This window comes from Chrysochloris asiatica, unplaced genomic scaffold, assembly GCF_000296735.1.
Source record: "Chrysochloris asiatica unplaced genomic scaffold, ChrAsi1.0 scaffold00058, whole genome shotgun sequence".
Taxonomy (NCBI): Eukaryota; Metazoa; Chordata; class Mammalia; order Afrosoricida; family Chrysochloridae; genus Chrysochloris; species Chrysochloris asiatica.
The window spans coordinates 7,628,085-7,649,064 of NW_006408576.1; the positions used below are offsets into that span (position 1 = coordinate 7,628,085).

Consider the following 20,980-nt stretch of genomic DNA (forward strand, 5'->3'; position numbering starts at 1 on the left):
TGGCAATGCTGGTTAATATTCTGGACTGCAATGTATGTTTGAACCAAAATGTCAGCAATTGAAGCTCATCAGCTATCCCTCAGAAATCCTATACAGGGTCACTATGAATCAGAACCGACTCGACAGCACTTAACAACAACAACAATAATAGTATTTATGGTTTTTGCCTTAAGTCTTTTGTTCCTCCCAGTGACTTCATTTGCCTTGATAATTTTGTGTTGACCTTCCTTTATTATATATTGCCTTTCCCTTCACCCACAAAGATCAACTATCATAACCTTCAGTATAGGTTACAACTTAATGTAAAGAAAACAAGAACCGAGAAACACACAAAAACTTGACAACACCACTCTGGTTGCTGATCACCGATGTGAGTGCTGGTGCAGCCTTGGGCAAGCAAAGTCAATTATTTGGTTCCTGTTCCAGTTGAAACACTAGCAATATTTCTAAATGGCCACGCTGTGCTGGTTAACAGTTCACCACTCCTTGCTCACTTTTTGTTCCATCTCTTCCTTTCATTAGTATTTCAACTATTTCTTTATCCCTTCCTTTGAAGTTCTGGGTTCTAGAATTACTATTAAAATCCATTGTACTCAGCTTCCTCAGTCTTTGCTATAGACTTCTGGATAGTGTAGTGTATTTGCCTAGTCTTCCATCTTGGATTGTTCTCCAATTAAGTAATTTTTCAGAGACTAGACCAACACTGCATTTCTGGGATAAATCCCACTTTGTCATAGTGTATAATTCTTTTAATATGTTGCTGGATTTGGTTTGCTAGTATTTTGTTGAGGATTTTCATATTCATAGAGATATTGGTCTGCAGTATTTTTTCTTGTGATGTCTTTGTCTGGTTTTGATATTGGGGTAATGTTACACAGAATGAGTTGGAAAGTGTTCTCTACTTTTCTATTTTTTGAAACAGTAAGTTAGTAATTCTGTTAATTACTTAAATGTTTGTTAGTATTCACCAAGTGAATCCATCTGTGTCAGGGATTTTCTTTGAGGGTACTTTTTGATTACCTTCACATTTTCAATTGTTGTTATTGTTAAGTGATGTGGAATCTTTTTGACTCATGGCAACCTAGTGTAGGGTTTTTGAGGAGTAGCTGGTGGGTTTGAACTGCTGACTTAGTGGTTAACAGTCCAGTGCTTATCCTATAGTACCAATTACTTTATATATTCACTTTATTCAGATGGTCCATTTAGGCACTTTGTGTCTTCTAGAAATTTGTGTCATTGAAGTTGTCTAATTTATTGTCATATAGTTATATGTCATAGTGTTCCTTGTAATTCTTTTTATTTATGTAAGGTTGGTAGTTATGTCCTGTTTATTTCTGATTTTAGTAAACTGGACTCGTCTCTCTCTTCCTTGCTTAATCTTACTAATGGTTTGTCCATTAAAAAGAATCTTTTTTATAGAACCAGATTTTGTTTTCATTGGTTTCTCTATTGTTTGTATATACTCTATTTTATTATTTTTCACTCTAATCTTTGTGATTTCCTTTCTGCTTGCTTTTGCGTTTTCTTTCTCTTGTGTCTTTAAAAATTTTGGGTATTTATAGCTATCAATTTTCTTGCTTAAGCTACTCACCATAAATTTTGGTATTCTGTGTCTGCATTTTCATTAATTTCAAAGTCTGGTGTTTCATTTGAATAATTTCCCAAGCTTCGTTCTGTTATGAATTTATTATTTCATTCCATCTTTATTGAAGAAAACACACTTGGTGTGATTTAAAAATTTTTTAAAAAATTACAAAAATTTCTTCTATAGCCTTTCATGTAGTCTGTCCTGGAGAATGTTTTATGAACACTTGGGAAGTATATTCTGCTGTTTGGAGAGTGTTCTATCAACCAGCTAGGTCTAGTTTGTTTACAGTGTTATTCAAGTCCTCTGTTTCCTTGCTCATATTCTGCCTTGTTTCATCTATTACTGAAAGTGCGGTATTGAAGTTTCCTTTTTTTTTCTATTATTTTTGAGATGTCCATTTCTCGGTCATTTGTGTCAGGTTTGGCTTCATGTATTTTTGTGGTCTGTTATTAATTGCATTGTTGTTGTTGTTATGTGCCGTAGAGTTGGTTCTGACTCATAGCGACCCTGTACAGGGTTTCCGAGGCTGTAAATCTTTATGGGAGCAGAAAGCCTCATCTTTCTCCCGCAGAACAGCTGGTAGTTTCGAGCTGCTGATAGTGAGATTAGCGTCCTAATTTGTAACCACTATGCTTCCAGAGCTCCTTGTTAGTTGCATACATCTTTATAATTATTATATCTTCCTGACTGATTAAGTGGCTCTGGTGGTGCTGTGGGTTAGGCGTTGTACTGCTAACTAACCACAAGGTCAGAGTTTCAAACTTACCAGTTCTCTGAGGGAGAAAGATAAAGCTGACAATCTCAGAAACCATATATAGAATTGCTATGAATTAGAATTAACTCAATGGCAATGGGGTTTTTTGTTTGTTTCCTGATAGATTGATACTATATCATTATAAAATATCCCTCTTTATCTTTAGCAACATTTTTTAATTTAAAGTCTATTTTGTTTAATATTAGTATAGTCACTCCAACTTTTAAATGACTTCTGTTGACATTATACAACTTTTCAATCTTATTATTTTTAACAGATTTGTGTTTTTGAATCTGTAGTATATCCTGTAGACAACATAGTATTGGATATTTTTTCTTTAAATCTGACAATTTCTATCTTTTGATTGGATTTTTTAATCCATTCACATTTAATATTTTTATCAATGTAGTTGAATTTATATCTGGTTTAGAGTTCAGTATGAGATTTGTCTAACCTACAGGAATCTGTATTTGCCTCTTCTCTGTCTCTCTGGTAAACTAGTTGTCTGGTGGTAGTGATGGGTGTATGCTATCAAGTTGGTTCTGATTCACAACAACCCTGTATAGAGTTTCTAAGGCTGTAAATATTTATGGAAGCAGAAAGGCTCATCTTTTTCCCAAGGAGTGGCTGGTAGATTTGAACTGCTGACCTTGTGGCTAACAACACAACTCGTAACCCACTGTGCTACAAGGGCTTCTAGTTGGCCTGTTTAGTTTACAGCTCCAATGAATCCACAAATATCCTCTTAGTTGCTTTTTACCTTACTGTTGTTGTTGATATTGTTAAGTGCAGTCAAGTTGGTTCCTACTCATAGTGACCCTGTATAGGGTTTCCAGTGAGCATCTGATGAGTTTGAACTGCTGACCATGTGGTTTAAACTGACCTTATAGTCCAGTGCTTTTTCCCGCAGTACCACACCAGGACTACACTTTTTACCTTAATCTTCATTATTTTTGAGAGTATCTATAGTCTTGAACTTCTCCATATTCTGTTGCAAATTTAGTCAGTTCTTTCTGATCTGCTTCTTACCTTGGCAAAGTCTCTAAAGCTGGCAGTAGGGTTTGTAGTGAACTTGAGGGAATTTGGAGCTGGTTAAGCAGTATTGTATAATAATTAATTGGGGCTGACACATTGGTAGCTGTAGATAGTGAGCAGTCTCCCAACATAGCAGGAGGTCTGCCAGAGGAAATCAGTGTGTTGTTAGAAAGAACATGGAAAACACCTAGGAAAAAAAAGAAGTACTAACTTGTATCTTGCAGCAAGGTAGGAGGTTTCTAGGTCAGAGATGCAATTAGGGTTCTTACAAGTATAGATTTATCTATAGCAGGTGTTGGGTACAAATTCATGGGGTATTTAAATCTGGCAGACTGTATAAGTGGCTAAAATCTACTTATTTTGGTTATTTTTAAAACAACTTGATATGTATAAATTTGAATTTGGTGTCAGTGGGCCTTTTAGGTTAACAGACCTCAGGTTTCCATGAAGAGTTAAATAATTTGTGGCCAATAGGCATAGTCCATTTCTGACTCATTTATATAACAGGGTTTCCATAAGTGAGATATCTTCAAGAGGTATGTTTCTGAGATTACTTTATAGTTGTGATGAAAAGTGAAGCAGGATATAACTCTGTAAAGGAGAATCCTGTTTGTTTGTTTTTTTAATGTAAGAGCAACTTTGCATTCAACAAAGCAGTATCTTCTATACCACTAAAAGAAATGACAATGTTCATTGAATCAGAATAGTGATATTCTTCTCACAGTCTAGCTCTTGTTAAATTTGTTCCTCTAGTAAATTTTCTAGGGTTTTATGTCAATTAAATGTGGTTTCATTTGCTGTTAATAGAGAGACTTCCCCTGTTCTACAGAAACATTTTTCAGATCGCTCAGTTTCATGTAAAAATACAGCATTTAGCTTCAGTGGAATACTCTGGTTAAATGGTTTTGGTATTTTATTCAGTTTTTATATAAAACACATGTGTGGCTTCCATCTACTACAATGAAAGATTCTGAGAGATCGGAAACTTTCAGTTTACTTGGTATAATCAGATAATATAAATTGTTTTTCAGCAGCTATTTGCTGCTCTGCAAACCTCATCTCAGGCTGCTGTGTTGCCAGTGGCTGTTCGATTTTGTAAATATTATCTTTTGTATTCTCAATTGCATGCTAAGCAATATGTTGTAAAAATAAAAACGTAAGGTTTTGTATGACTGCATGGGATTTAGCAATGTTCATTTCTGGCACCCTCTATGGTGAATTTCCCAATTGCTTTTTGACTTTCCTGGAGTTACTCTTCAACAAAAAAACTGAGTGCCCATTATGTGCTAGGATCTGTTCTAGGTAGAGGTGATAAAAAAATGAACAAGATAGGAACTGTTCTGGCTTCCAAGGATCTTATATTCTTGTTTTGGAAGACTGATATTAACAGGGATTCAAACAAACGAGCAAACACAATAATTTCATACTCTGATGAAAGAATAGAGTAAATAAACAAGAGGATATGATAAAATATAAACTCTAGAGTTAGTCAGGGCCCGGAGCTGTGTGAGTAGGAGATAATTTTAGAGGGTGAGAAAGAAGGCCTTTCTGAGGTCGTGGCACTTAAAAGCATTAACCAGTTTTTAGAGAGCTAGTTTCTTTGGGAAACATGTTCCAGTATACAAAAATGGCATGGAGGCCATGTCTGACTTCCTCTGGCTTCATAAGAAGGAAGGAAAATCAAACTCAAAATTAGACTGATGAGCCGGAGGCAGACTTGCCTCCATCCTTCAACCTTATTTATCCTAGTCTGACACCAACTATCCCTCCCATGACTTTCTCTGCTTCACATCTTGGTTTGATAATCTGTTGCAATGGCAACAAAAAACTTGATTATGGGGTTTATTAAAGAAGTGAACAGAGTACCATTTAGGATCAGAAACAACTCAGTCAGGAATACTTCTTTGCTTTAATGTAGGCATATCTCGTTCTTGTCTTCAGCTTCTCACTTGCTCAGGAAAATGGTACAAAGCTCCTTTAACACTGTCTATAAATGTCCAAAGGGCACATTTTGCCAGCCAGCCTCCTGACTGTAGGCACTCTGTTTAATTCAGTCCATGGACAGAGAATGCTGCAGCTATTCTGCCTCTTCATGCCACTGCCTCTGTTGTCATTGCTTTTCTGAGCAGGGGTCTGGTGTTCCACCTGTGACTCTTCTTTACGGTCCTGTGATTGTCTATTCTTCTGAGATGGTGCCTTTTAAACCTAACAGATGGCAAAATGAACCAATGCTGGAGTTAGAGTCCTGTACCCTATTAACAGAGTCCCACCCAATCACTGGAGTCTTGGTGTGGCGCTATGGGCTAATGTATCAGACTGCAAAGTCACTTGAACTGCAAGGTTGGTGGTTCAAGCTCATCAACTGCTCCTTGGAAACCCTATACAGGGTCACTATGGGTCGGAATCAATTTGACGGCACTTCACAACAACAACAACAGCAACAACAACAACAGCCTTATCATTTGGTGGGAGTTATGAAGACTTTGGCTAGAAAAGCCATGTCAAGTAGATTCACAGTAACACACAGTATAAGGGACTGGCAAATACAAAGGTTCTGAGGCATAGTGGGCTTGGTGAGTTTGAGAACAAAAAGGAAGTGAGTGTGGTTGAAACCTGACAGGAGATAAGTCTGGAAAAGTGAGCCTTGTAATCTACTATATAAAACAGCTACTTTTCCAAATAAATGAATGAATGAATGAATGAATAAATAAATAAGACACTTTTCCTTTTCAGATGGTGGAATTGCACGTCTTCGAGTGTATGGTGTTGGACAAAAAGACTGGATTGCGACTGATCCCAAAGAACCTTTAGACCTGGTGACCATTGCTTTTGGGGGTATCTGTGTAGGATTTAGTAATGCATGTTTTGGTCACCCAAACAATATGATAGGTAAGTTGATATTCTAGGAATTGGATTTTATTCGTGAACTCTGGGACGGCAATATTAAACATCTCATTGTGTTTGGAAGGATTTGAGAGGAAGGGCAATTTCAAAGCATAGGAGTAGATGAGATTAATCTTCTATAGATATGATTTGATACCTTTATGATTTGAGGTAATTAACAGTTTTTCTTCCATTCATTTTCCTTCCATTCTGACTTACGTTATTATAAAATTAAAAATAAAATTTGCAAGCCATATAATTATATGTGAATTTACTAAAAACATTAATTAAAATTATGTAAATAGTAATACTTAGGTGCATGGAATCTGTAATTTAGTTCTAGCAATGAGTTTATTTATACATATAAAATAAAATCATATGATACATAATGAAATGATCTCATTTTTTCTTAGGAGTTGGCAGTGCAAAGTCTATCGCAGACGGTTGGGTAACTGCTAGGAGATTGGACAGGCCACCAATATTAGAAGTAAGAAATTTAAAAAGTAAAAAAAAGTAAAGTTTTTCTACAAAGTATATTAAAAAAAATTTTTTTTTGACACAGGGTAACTTGCTTATTTTAGAAATCTCTTAACTATTGTTCTAAGTGTTTATTACTTCCCTCCAGTTTTTCTAAATTTTCAACATGCTAGCTATTACTAAGTGCTCTAATGCATTCTAATGAATTTTTGGACTATTCTTCTGTTTCTTTAATAACGATATAAAATAATCTACATGAGCAGTGGACTGCAAACCACAAGATCAGTGGTTTGAGCCCACCAGCCACTCCTTGGGAGCAAGATGAGGCTTTCTGATCCTGTAAAGATTTATAGCCTCAGAAATCTAAGAGTTGGAACTGAAAAGCAACAAAAACAATATAGTTGAAGCTACAAATATATCTGATAGTAGATCTGGAAAAACGCCACCAGTTTAATACTGTTTAATAAGGAGCTCTGGTAGCGTAGTGGTTACGAATTGGGCTGCGAACCTTAAGGCCAGCAGTTCGAAACTACCAGCTGCTCTGCGGGAGAAAGATGAGGCGTTCTGCTCCCGTACAGATTTACAGCCTCGGAAACCCTGTACAAGGTCGCTATGGGTCGGAACCGACTCGACGGCATTTAACAACAATATCTATGTATCCCTAGATGTTGTTGTTGTTGTTAAGTGCCATAGAGTCAGTTACGACCCATAGCGACCCTATATGCAACCCTATATGGAGTTTCCGAGAAGCAGCTGGTGAGCTTGAACCTCTGACCTTGCAGTTCAAACGGCTTTGGAGTCTGGGGCATTAACCCACAGTGTTTTACCATAATCTCATATGGGATTATGTGAATTTGTGACTGAAGGGACTGAAAGGCAACTTTAGAGCCCATTCAGCACTAATTTGCAATCAACACACCAAAATGAAAGCACAACAAAATGAAATATCCTTCATTGTGTAAATTCCACTGAAAATCATCTTTAATAACCTTTTCTTTGGTAAGATATCATGTTATCCAGTGCTTCTAGATATAAATGAACAAACTTTTCTTTCCAGAAACTAAGGTTCAGAGGCATAGATTTGGTATAGATTTGACCAAGAAAATACCTGCTTTGAAAGCTCAAAATGAACAGATTAGAGGACCTATGAACAGGATTAGATAAAATGCCTTTCCTTTATAACAAGTGTAGCACTGTAGTGGTTAGCACTGACCGGAAAATCAATCAAAACTGCAAGCCTGGTGGTTCAACTCCATCAGCTGCTCCTTGGAAACCTTAGCTAGAGTGGCTATGATTAGGAACCAACTCAACAGCACTTAACAACAATATAAACAAAATAGAAAATCATTTCAAATTTAAACAATTCTACTGGATATAAATAAACTTATTAGTGTGAAACATTTAAGAATGATAGCAAAGAGGTAATACTTGCCAAATAGTATTTGCAAATCAAGCCTTAGGAAATAGTCTTTCACAGTTAGAAACAGCATGAATACAGTGTCTCAACATTTTCCAACTGCATGTTTTCAGGATTAATTTCTGAGTGACTCCAAGATAGTTTATCTTTTTTTTTTTTGGAATTCCAGAATGATGAGAATGGCATTCTCCTGGTTCCAGGTTGTGAATGGGCAGTTTTCCGATTGGGACATCCTGGAGTCATAACTCAAATAGAAGTAGATACAAAACATTTTAAAGGTAAAAATATAAAACCATCAATAGGTTCTTTATAATCAATATCTGCATTATAAAGACAAAATAGCTCTATGGCCTAGTGGGAAGAGTATGGGAAAGGGATTCATGACACTTGGGCTCTGGACTTGGCTCTTCCACTCTGGGTGAAATTTTGAACTTGTTACTTTAACTCTTTGTACCCTTCTTGTTGTTATTGTTAAGTGCTGTCAAGTCGGTTACAACCCATAGTCACCCTGTATAGGGTTTCTGAGGAGTGACTGGTGAGCTTGAACTGCCGACCTCGCAGTTCAAACGACTTTGCAGTCTGGCGCATTAATCCACAGCACCACACCAGGAATCCCTAGTTTCCCATTTATAAGATGTCAGAATTGGATTTTATGGCTCCATACCTCTGCCCTTCTCTCCCCCAACCATGATTTTATGATACTTTAAGGTTCTTCGTTACAGAATCTCTGAATTCAGCTTGATACGAACCTATGAAATACTCCTTGATTAGGTCATATAAAAAGCAACAATGGGTGCATTCTTTTCTTTCTTTTTTTTTTTGGAAAGGGGATTCTAAGCAGATTGATGCAGGATAACCATTTCTTTCCCAGGATTGACTTTAAGGTAGCTATTTTGTTGTTGTTAAGTGCCGTCGAGTCGGTTCCGACCCATAGCGACCCTATACAGGGTTTCCGAGGCTGTTACGGGAGCAGAATGCCTCATCTTTCTCCCGCGGAACAGCCGGTAGTTTCGAACTGCTGACCTTGCGGTTCGCAGCCCGATTCGTAACCACTACGCTACCAGAGCTCTCTACACATATTTAAAATTGTGTACTTCTATTAATAAAAAATATTTGGACAAGGACTACCAATATTCAGTATTTATTCACAAGAAATAGATATGTGTGTCATTATATTCAGCGACTTAAAAAGAGGTTACTAAACTTTTATGGAGTCCTGGTGTCTGCTGTGGGTTAGTGCACTAGATTGCAAAGTCGGTTTGAATCACAAGGTCAGCGGTTCAAGCTCACCAGCCACTCCTCCGAAACCCCATACAGGGTTGTCATGGGTTGAAACCCACTCGACAACACTCAACAACAACAACAACAACAAACTTTTATAATTATTAGAGTAAATACTGTTAAGTATTGGATTGGATATCATGATAGTTTACCATATCTGAAAAAATCATGGCATTTTCTATTCATATTTTGTATGCCTAATTTCTAAATGTCTTGCTAATTATTATGGCTTGACTCAATTACTGAATATTATATCAAGGCACACTATACACTTTGTTGTTGTTTTTAAGTGTCATCAAGTTGGTTCCAACCCACAGTGAACCTGTATAGGGTTTTCAAGGAGCAGCTGGTGAGCTTGAACCGCCGACCTTGCAGTTCAAACGGCTTTGCAGTCTGGCGCATTAACCCACAGCGTCACACCAGGACTCCAGTATACACTTAAGATGAGGTTAATCACCTATGGCTGTGTATGTAAATTAGTTATTTCAAAAACATTGATATTTTTAACTTATTTTTAGAGGACTGATTTTTAGATCTGATTAGTCAATTGCACTTTTAACATGGCAAGAACTCATCCTGAGTGTAAGGGAAATGTCAGCTTTGCTATTTTCCTATTTTTCTGTTATGCCTACATTTTAAATATTCTAGTCTATTGTCATTAATATGGATTGTTTGAAATCAATTGTTCATTTCGTGAGGAATGTTGTTGCTAGGTACTGTTGGTCAGCTGGGACTCAGAGTGACCCTATGCATAGTGGAACGAGACTCTGGTCCTCTGCCAGCCTCACAGTCGTTAAGTTTGAGCCCATTGTTGCTGCCACAGTATGAATTTATCGTGTTGGGAGTCTTCCTTTTAAAACAGTTTTTTGCTGACTTTCCACATTACCAAACATGATTTCCTTCTTCAGGGACTGATCCTTCTTGACACTTGACTCTCATCCAAAGTACAAGAGACAAATCTCACCATCCTTGTTTATAATGAACATTGTGGTTGTACTTCCAAGACAGATTCGTTTATTCTTCTGGCAGTCCAACGTACTTTCAATATTCTCTCCAATACTATGATTCAAATGTATCAATTCTTCTCTGCTCTTCCTTATTCATCATCCAAATGTCACATATGAAGTGATTGAAATTACCATGGTTTGGTAATTTCAGATACACCTTAATCCTCAAAGTGACATCTTTGCTCTTTAACACTTTTGCAGTAGATTTACCTGATACAATATGCTGTTTGATTTCTTGACTGCTTCTACCATGACAGTTTATTGTAGATTTAAGCAATGATGTTATTTATTGGTCCAGTTGTGAGGATTTTCATTTTCTTTACATTGAAGTTCAATTCATACTGAAGGCTATAGCCTTTGATCATCAGTAAATATTTCATCTCCTCTTCGCTTTCAGCAAGCAAAATTGTATCATTTGCATATTGTAAGTTGTTAATAATTCTTCCTGCTGTCCTGATGCCACATTCTTCTTCATATAATTTAGCTTCTAGGGTTATTTGATAAACATACAGATTGGATAATTATGGAGAAAGGAAAAAATCCTGACAAACATCTTTCCTGATTATATCCCCTTGTTATGTTCAAATGATTGCCTCTTAATTCATGTACAGGTTCCTCCTGAGCACAATAAAGTGTGCTCTTGTGAGTACAATCAAGTGTTTTGGAATACCCATTCTTTGCAATGTTATCAACAGTTGTTATGATTTCAATAATCAAATGCCTTTGTGTAGTCAGTGTTGTTAAATGCTGTCGAGTCAGTTCAACTCCTAGTGACCGTATACAGTGTTTCCTGTAAATCTTTACAAGAGAAAGTTTTACTTTTTCCAACAGAGCAGTTGGTGGGCTCAAACCAACAACCTCATGGTTCACAGTCCAGTGCTTATCCTACAGAGCTACCACACTCCTTACATAGTAAAACACAAGTAAATATCTTTCCAGTATTCTGTGTTTTCAGCCAAGATCCATGTAATGTTAGTAGTGATAGCCCTTATTCCATGTCCTCTTTGGAATCAGTTTGAATTTTATGGCTGTATCCAATTTTTAATTACTTTCAGTGTTCCATAAATTCCTAAAGTCTTGTTTTTATCCAATGCCTTCAGTTCAGTTTGAATTGGAGAAATTCAGTACCATCAGTTCTTGATCATATGCTTCCTTATGAATGGTTGAACATTGACCAATTCTTTTTGGTACAGTGACTCCGTGTATTCGTTCATCTTCTTTTGATTCTGCCTGCATCATTCAATATTTTACTCATAGAATCCTTCAGTATTTCAAGTCCAGGTTTGTTCTTCAGTTCTTTCAGCTTGAGATATGCTGGCATGGGCTTCCCTTTTGGTTTACCAACTCCAGGGCTTTGCACATTTCATTATAATAGTTTGTCTTCTCAAGCTGCCCATTGAAATTTTCTGTTCAACTCTTTTATTTCTTCATTTCTTCCACTTGCTTTAGCTTTTCTGTGTTCAAGAGCAAGTTTCAGAGTCTCTTATGAAATTGTTTGGTCTTTTCTTTCTTTCCTTTATTTATAAGGAGCTTTTGTTTTCTTCATGTATAAGGTTCTTGGTGTCATCCCACAATTTTGTAGTCTTTGGTAATTAGTGTCTAATGAATCAACTCTGTTCTTGAGATGGTTTCTAAATTCAAGTGGGATATATTCAAGGTCATTTTGTCTCTTGTGGACTTATTTTAATTTTCTTCAGCTTCATTCAGAACTTGCGTATAAGTAACCGATAGTCTATTTTACAGTTGGTCTCTGGCCTTGTTTCAGATGATGATATGAACTTCTCCATCATCTCTTCCCTAAGATGTAGGCAATTTAATTTCCATGCATTCCATCTGGTGAGTTCTCTGTGTATAGTTGCTTTATGTTATTTTAAAAAGGTATTTTCAATGAATAAGTCACTGGTCTTGCAAAATTCTATCATGTGATCTCTCCAACATTGTGCCTTTTGCCAAGACCAGGTTTTCCAACTACTGATCCTTCCTCTTTTTTACCCCCCAACTTTTGAATTCCAATCATCAGTATTTATAAATGTATCTTAGTTACATGTTGGATCAATTTTAGACTGAAGAAGTTGGTATAATTCTTGAATTTCATCATCATTGGTGCATAAATTTGAATAATAGTTTATTAACTGATATTCCTTGTAAGTTTATCACTATTACTCTATTTCAGACAGGATAGTACTTCACAATCGATCTTGAGATGCTCTTTTTGGCAATGAGACACCGTTCCTCTTGAATTTGTCATGGCCAGTGAAGTAATCCATATGACTGTCTGATTCAAAATGGCCAATACCAGTCCATTTCAGCTCACTAAAGCCTAGGATACCAACCTTTACACATTCCATTTAACTTTCTTCAAATTTTCCTAGACTCATACTTTGTATATTCTATTTTCCTATTGTTAATGGATGTTTGCATCTGTTTCTTTTTATTTTGAGTTGTGTCCCATCAGCAAATGTAGATCCTGAAAGCTTTGTTCTATCCATGTCATTAAGGTCAACTTTCATTTGAGGAAGAAGCTCTTCCCCAGTGTAGTTTGAATGCTTTCCAGCAGGAGGGGCTCATCTGACATTATATCAGACAATGTCCTGATGCTATTCATAAAGTTTTCAGTGACTAACTATTCATAAGTGTTCCTCTTTTCCTTCTTCCTAGTCTGTCTTAGTCTGGAAGATCAGCTAAAACATGTCCACCATGTTTGAACCCACTGGTATTTAAAATATTGGTGGCATAGCTTCCAGCATCACAACACAGAAGCTACCACAGTATGACAAACTTATAGACGAGTGGTAGTAAGGAATAATTAAGTTAAAACCAGGTAACAACCAATAAATCCACTAACTATACCCTCAGAATATGTCAGTTACGATATGGCAGTCATGGGTATGAGGAAAAGTGTCACTATCCATTTCTGACATCAAATACACAAAATCTTCCATGGATTTGATTCTAAGTCAATACATCTCATGTACAGCCTCTACCTATCAATGGAGACTTGTCTGTTGCTATGATGCTGAACAGTTTTTAGCAGAACTTCCAGACTAAGACTGTATAGGAAGTAAGACTGGTTATCTACTTCTAAAAATCAACAAGTAAAAACAACCCTATGGACCACAGTGGTCAGATCCCACAGTGGTACATGGAGTTGCTGTGAGTAGGAATATCCAAAGGCAGTTAACATTAAATATGTATATGTGTATATACTAAGTGATTACGAATCAGACTACTAACTTCAAGGTCAGTAGTTCGAAACTACTAGCTAGTCCGTGGGAGAAAGATGAGGTTTTCTACTCCTGTAAAGATTTACAGCCTCGAAAACCCTGTACAGGGTCGTTATGAGTCAAAACCGAATCCACGGCACATAACTACCACCACATATGTATATTCATACACACATATTTAAAAGCAGTAGAAATAGCTCAGTTGTCTTCCTTCATTCTTTGGATTTTCATGCATATCTTTTGCAGTGTGCTAAGCATACCTTGGAGACCACTATTTCAAGAGGTGAGCCACAAAGGGGTTTTATGAGAGAAATATATATCTTTGTTTTCTAAGAATTTTGATTAGCAGTGCTTTCTATTTTTAATCTTAATGTCTTGGGGGGAACCTTTATAGAAGTTTTCTTCCTAAAGAGTGTTTGAACCAGTCTCACCTATGGTCCTCCGGCATCACTGGGTACATACCTACTAAAATCCATTAAGAGAACAGAAACTCAGGACCTCAGATGTTTATCTAGAGAATACTTAGAAATCCTTGAATACAGTGTTTGATTGAAACCAAGCACTAGTTAATTTTTTTATTTTATTGTCATAAAATATAATGCCATATGAAAAAAATCAGTTATAATAATTTCAGATGAGTCACATAGTAGTATGCAAGTAATTAAATCTGCAATGTAGGGAGTTTATCAAATACATTTGACTTTCAAAGTAAGAATACTATTCATTCAAATCAAATGTAACATTCATTAACATATGTCAGGCCATTTCTGATTCTTACGAAAAACACTCATCTATTTGATGAGGCAATCTAACTCCATCATAAACTAGTACATTACTTTTCTTATATATTTCACACCACTATCACTGCTTAGAAAGAACAATAATTTGTTCTTTGGTGGGGTTTTGATCCAATTTAAAAAGCCTTGTATCCTCCAAGCCTAATTGCACTAAGTGCAAATGGACTAGAGAAAGGCATTCTTTATTTTTTTCCCAATAGGCAATTTTCCTGACAACTGTAAACTTGATGGCTGTATCCTGACAACTCAAGAGGAAGAAGACATGATTAAACAAAAGTGGGATCTTCCAGCCCATAAATGGAAACCACTGCTTCCAGCCACGAAGGTTAGTGTGATACCAATTTTGGCTGACCCTCCATCTTCCTATTTCACCTCTAGTTAGCTTTAGAAGGATTATGATCCAACACCAAATATTCTGCTTGTTTTAACAAAAATGAATTAACTTTTAAAAACCATAGTAGGGGCTTCAAAAAGTTTGGGAAAAAATTCCATTATCTTGTAATTCCATTTGACCATGAACTTTTTGAAATACCCTTCTTGTATCATGTTTATATTTATATGAGATAGGTTCTATTTTTTTTTCACTTTTGAACTCCTATAAAATTTTGTTTACATATATGAAAAATTTATACATTATGTTTAACATTTTAGAAGGAAAAGTATAGCATAAATAAAGCTATAATGTGTGAAGTATGCTCTGAGATGTTACAGAAATACCTTCTTTGAACAGTAGAAAGAGAGTGATCATTTGTGGGTAGTGAAGGTGAGGTCCTCTCCAATTTAATGATGAATGATGATGTCTGAGAAATGCCAAGATGCCCTCTTCTTATGCTTATCAGTTTGTTCAATAAATTAGTTATTAAAAGATGTATTCATATCAGAATTATTTGGGTATCCCTTTCTTCCTAGAAAATCTCTATGATAAGTAAAATTATTTAGTAGCTTTATTTTAAAGGCTTTTAATTTAAACCCAATCTGATTGGCTATTGTGTGTTTAGACCCATTTGTATGCATGTGTGTTTGGCATTGTGTGAATAAGCCCATTTGGAACACGAACACCATGTTATAACAAAGAACCTCTGAATCTGCCTTTCTTTCAGCTATCCCCAAACCAGAATCATCTGCTTGACAGTTTAACTTTGGAGCTTCAAGATGTCATCACCCATGCAAGGCTAACCATTGCCCCAGATGGGGGAGTGAGTCGCCTTCGGCTTAAAGGCTTCCCGAGCTCCATCTGCCTTCTAAGGCCAAGGGAAAGGCCCATGATGAGGTTCTCAGTTAAACCAGGTTTCAGAGCAAACCTTTAAACATACACACACAAAGTTAGCAATTGCTCAGTAATATTCTTTATTTGATTTGTTTTGAACATCTGAATCTTAAGAAATTTCTGGCAATTAGTAATTTTAAGATCAATATAATTCCTTGTGATTTAATAAAGTGATCACCTACAAATTGATGTCTGTATTTAATGTTGCAATGAAGCATTTGGAGTACTGGTGTGGGACTGTAGGATAAGTGCAGGACTGCAAGGTCAGTTTGAACCACAAGGTCAGCGGTTCAAACTCATCAGCTGCTCTTCAGAAATCCAATACAAGGTCGTTATAATTTGGAAATGACTTGAAGGCACTTAATAACAACAAACAACAATATGAAGCATTTGGTAGTTTAAAAATTGACCATGGCTGTGAAGAATTAACATGTTTTCAACATTCTAAATTACTGATATTTTATAATACCAATATTCTAAACTTTCTGTATATAGATTTAGCAAATAGTATATAGTCTGGTTCCTTTATATTTTTGTTTAAGGGCAATAAAACCATTGTTTTGGTAGCAATTAATTTTTAGAATTATTGTCCTAGTTCAAGACAACTAGCCCATCTTTACCCAGAATACCAATACCAGTTGCTGTCTAGTGGATTTCTACTCATGGAAATCCTATGTGTGTCAGAGTAGAACTGTGCTCTGTAGGGATTTCAGTGACTGAATTTTCAAAGGTAGGTTGCCAGACCTTTCTTCAGGGTCACTTTCTGGGTGAATTTGAACCTCCAACCTTACCCTTCAGTTAGCAACTGTTTGCATTATCTAGGGACTCCCTATCCTGAATAACGAATGACTTTCCCAAGGTTATAAATCCTGTTGAGTTGTTCCCCCAAATAAGTATGCAGTCTGAATTTTAAATTTGTTAAATACCATTAACTAGCTGCCTATATTCTCACAGACTCTGAATGACTCCAGGCAATTCCCCTGGAACAAGTTACCGATTTCAAGTCCAGAAGCTTTATTTTTGATTGAACTAGTCAAATATTCCCTATTGAACTGAAGTTCATTGAGCTTGAGCATCTTCTGACAGGACCCAAACTCAATTTTGAGTTGAAAACATTTATTTGATAACCGATCCCACCCCTAAGCGTCTAAGTGCATAAAAGAGGCACTCAATAAACACATATTGAATAAATCATTCAGTCATCCTCCCTTCCCATACATATCGGCCAGTCACAGGACAGGCCACCCCAAGTTGCTGAATCTGTAGAGTAGGCCAACGATTGCTGTGGAAGGGCTTACGGTAGGATACAGGTGGACCTTCTCATTTCTTGCCTTCTACTCCTCCACAATCATATTTCAGTCAGTTTTGCAGGAATTTCCACCTCCTTTCTATTCTCTAATTTGTGTGCCCAACCTGCCAAGCACCTCCTCCAGGCTTCCTACTGCCCCTCCCATAGGCTGACGGGTCTAGTCAACTGTCACAATTGCCTGGAGGTCACGTCAACACACAGGATCCTCAAAGTGGCCAGGAGCATCCCCATCCCAAAGACTACGACTCCCGGAGGCCCTAGAGGCAGCAGCATTGCAGGCGGCTGGGCTAGGCCCCGCGGACTTGCGCGGAGATTCCAGTCCAGCTGCCGGGTGCCTGATCTGCAAGTCACTGTGACCTGAGGGCATCCGGGTCTCAGCTGATAGTTGCCTTCCCTCTGCCTTCTCACCTGGCTCTCAGGGCCCAGAAACTAGGGGAGAGCCAGAATCCAACTGCGAGGGACGCCCACCCACTTTTGGCAGGCTTCTCACCTGACAACTGCGTGCAGGGGACTGCACGGGAAGGACTGGGTGGATCTAAGCCAAGTGGACCTCCAACCTGCAGTCTTCGCTCAGGCAACCAGTGTCACCATGGGTACCCACGGGTCCTACAATCTGATAGACACCACACCTGCCAAGACCATCCTGGTGTACCGCAATGGGGACCAGTATTATTTGGGCAAGAAATTTGTTTTTAACCGGCGGCGCATAGTGTCCTTTGAGGCCTTCTTGAACCAGCTGAATGAGGAGATCGAAGTGCCCTTTGGTGTGCGGCGGATCTACACTCCCACCCATGGCCACCAGGTCCAGGAGCTGGACAATCTGCAGCAAGGGGGCAAGTATGTCGCTGCCGGCAGAGAGAGGTTCAAGAAGCTAGAGTAAGTGGTTGGTGCCTGGGCCCTGTGGGGGAGACTTGTTCCAGGTGCAACAAACTGCACTTTTATACTTAACTGATATTTTTAGTGGGTACTCTGAATATTCGGTTTCTGTTTTTTATTTATTTATTTCTATTTTTTCATATCCACTAGACGTTTTGAAGTTATAGAGCACGTTTTGTTTACCTTTGTAAGCCCTGTTTCCAGCATAGCTTTGGGGATAATTATGTGGAGTGCAAAAGCACTGAGGTGCCTGGGTGATGTCTTTGTTCATCTAGAGCTAATTTATGTTACATTGTTTCAAACCAAAAATAACTCCCTGCCATTATGTCCGTTGTGACTCATAGTGACCCTGTACAGGGTTTCCCAGGCTGTAAATCTTTTTCAGGAGGGACTTGAACTGCTGACCTTGTAATGATGAGTTTAGACACCGTCAGAGCTCTATCAGTATAAAGGGCTAAAAAATACACTCTTCAGGACTCTCTCCCACTGGCTGAGTTCTATGCATCCTTTACTGGTGGTTACGAATCCGGTCGTGAACCTCAGGGTCAGCAGTTCGAAACTACCAGCTGTTCCACGGGAGAAAGATGAGGCTTTCTGCTCCTGTGAAGATTTACAGCCTTGGAAACCCTGTACAGGGTCGCTGTGAGTTGGAACCGACTCCATGGCACATAACAACAACAACAACGATTGTCTCAATGTGTATGTATTGAGTGCCTCCTTTGTGTCCCTAGGCACTAGGGAGAGACGTTGTTAAGTGGCTTCCAAGTCCTAGCCATCGTGTATAGGGTTTCTGAGACTGTAGAATCTTTGAGGGAGCAGAAAGCCTTTTATTTCTCGTTGCTAATGGGTTCAACTGCTGTCTTGTGGTTCCTGTCCAGTGCTTATCCTACAGAGCCACTGAGCACCCCATTCACCCCTTGAAAATTCATAGCCTTGAAAAAAAAAACTGCAAAAAACTCACTGCTTTCTGGAGTGTACATTCTTATGGGGGGACAGACAACCTGCAATCAACATGTAAACTTTATAGAATGATAGAAAGGAATGAAGAAAAAATCTAGGTCAGTTGCAATTTAAAATAGGGTGGTCAGGATAGATCTCTTTGAAAGATGTTTGAAAGAAAAATTAGCCATGAAGATGAAAAGTAGGAGAAGCACACTGGAGGGCAAGAATCTTATCAGTGTATTCCTTCCTCAAGCCTGACCAGGGTGGGTATTCATTCTGTTATGGACTATGCATTCTCTGTTAAAATACTAACTTATGTAATTGTTCTATTTCAGTGTCTCTTACAGGCTCTGTGCTTGTTATTTTTATACTTACTAGCACACAAAAAAACAATGATGACCCATATTAAAGGCTCTGTAAATGCTGGCTGATTGAAAACGATCCTTTTCTCAGTGTCTGCTTAGATCAGGACAATAGCTCAGGAGGAATGTCATTTGTCTTAGTAAAATCCATTTGTGTATAAATGGCAAGGCCACTGTGGAAAATGGTAATAGAAATTGATAGGTCAGATTCAGGCTGACAGTTAAACTGAAGGATGTGTACTCTAAATGTCAATTTATTTTTTTAAGTCTGAGATGGGTATTGTAATTCTTTTGACACTTCATTGCAATATGGTTGTACAACACTTTTATGTTTGTACTCTTTCTTCCCAAGAGTGCTTTAGTTTCTTTATAATTTTTGTAGATTTTCTAGAAATTGTCATAAGAATTTCTATGCAGTCCTCAGATCAGTCTTGCAGTTAATTAGCAAATTGTACATTTCTTCTTGTAGGTCTTCAGAATGCTACACAGGCTGCTAATGCTTTATAGCACATGTTTTAGGGAGGTGAGGCATACGTATGAGGAAGTGGCACTTTCTATGGCCATAGCACAGACATAATTCTGTGTAGGCCCAGAGCATCAGAAAAGGCATCAGAAAATCAATTGCCTTCAAGTTGACTCTGACTCACAGCAATTGTGTAGGACAGAGTACAAGCATTCCATATTCCAAAGGGTTCCCAAGTGATAAATCTTTAGGGAAGGAAACGACCACATTTTTTTCCTACAGAATGGCTAGTGGGTTTGAACCTTTCATTTGCTTAGCAGGCATGTGCTTAATCAATATGCCACTAGGGTTCCTTTACAGAATGGAAGGGGCCAAAATTGTTAGAACATATAAATTTCTTAAGAAATTTGGATTAATCCTTCATGAATTCGTATCTACCTTTGCATCACCAATGTTTTTGTCTGCTTTTAAAAGATACTGCTTTTCTTTACATTGTCACCAATTCATTTGTTTGTTTTTGTATGTGTGTGTGTGTGAAATATACCACATGTAGAGAAGAGTATAAAGAATGGTAATTAAACAAACTTCAGGGTAAGCCACAACTCATATTAATAAAAACATTACCAGCCTTTTTAAAAACCTCCTATTTGAACTCCCCTATTGTTTGTTTATGTTGTGGTTGTTAAGTGCCCTTAAGTCAGTTCTGACTCATAGTGACCCTGTATAGGTTTCTGAGGAGCAGCTGGTGGATTTGAACTGCTGACTTTATGTTTAGCAGCTAAGTGCTTATCCTACAGTGCCACACCAGGATGATAGCCACTACTCAACTTTTAAAATAGTCATCTTTTTGTAATAAGCTATCCATGAAGGATAATTGCTTCCTGTTTGTGAACTTTATATAAATGCAAAATGAAGTCTTTGACATCTTCATTCATTTCTCTATTTATCATCATGTTCTCAAGCTGCCCTAAAGAATTTTCTGTTCATCTGTTTACTTCTTCTTTCTTTAGGATCTCTACACTGGAGAGCAAGTTTCAGAGTCTTTTCTGACATCCAATTTGGTATTTTATTTCTTTCCTGTTCCCCCCCCGCCCCGCCCCCTTGCCTCCAGGACTGTAAAAGCTTTATTTCGCTATCATTTCAGTTAGTTTGAAAGTTGCTGCTATAAATTAAAAAAAAAAATTTATTACGAATTGAGTGATAATTTACATGGGAGAACACTGGTTTTACACTCATCATTTCATTGCAGTGATTACAATCTCCTCTGTGTATCATCATTCAACAGTATTTGCTTCTAT

General features: G+C 37.5%; 2 protein-coding genes across 2 annotated transcripts in view; both read left to right on the forward strand.

Moving 5' to 3' along the window:
- The window catches only part of ALLC (allantoicase), a 56,564-nt gene extending 40,794 nt beyond the window's left edge, over positions 1-15,770 (forward strand). The window contains exons 7-11 of the mRNA XM_006863973.1: positions 6,111-6,266; positions 6,674-6,747; positions 8,324-8,432; positions 14,664-14,788; positions 15,564-15,770. Of these exons, the coding sequence (XP_006864035.1) occupies positions 6,111-6,266; positions 6,674-6,747; positions 8,324-8,432; positions 14,664-14,788; positions 15,564-15,770 (671 nt within the window). The remainder of the gene's footprint in view (positions 1-6,110; positions 6,267-6,673; positions 6,748-8,323; positions 8,433-14,663; positions 14,789-15,563) is intronic.
- A 1,858-nt stretch (positions 15,771-17,628) lies between these two features.
- Positions 17,629-20,980, forward strand: part of DCDC2C (doublecortin domain containing 2C) — a 125,650-nt gene continuing 122,298 nt past the window's right edge. Inside the window, exon 1 of the mRNA XM_006863999.1 lies at positions 17,629-17,915. Coding sequence (XP_006864061.1) covers positions 17,629-17,915 — 287 coding nt within the window. The remainder of the gene's footprint in view (positions 17,916-20,980) is intronic.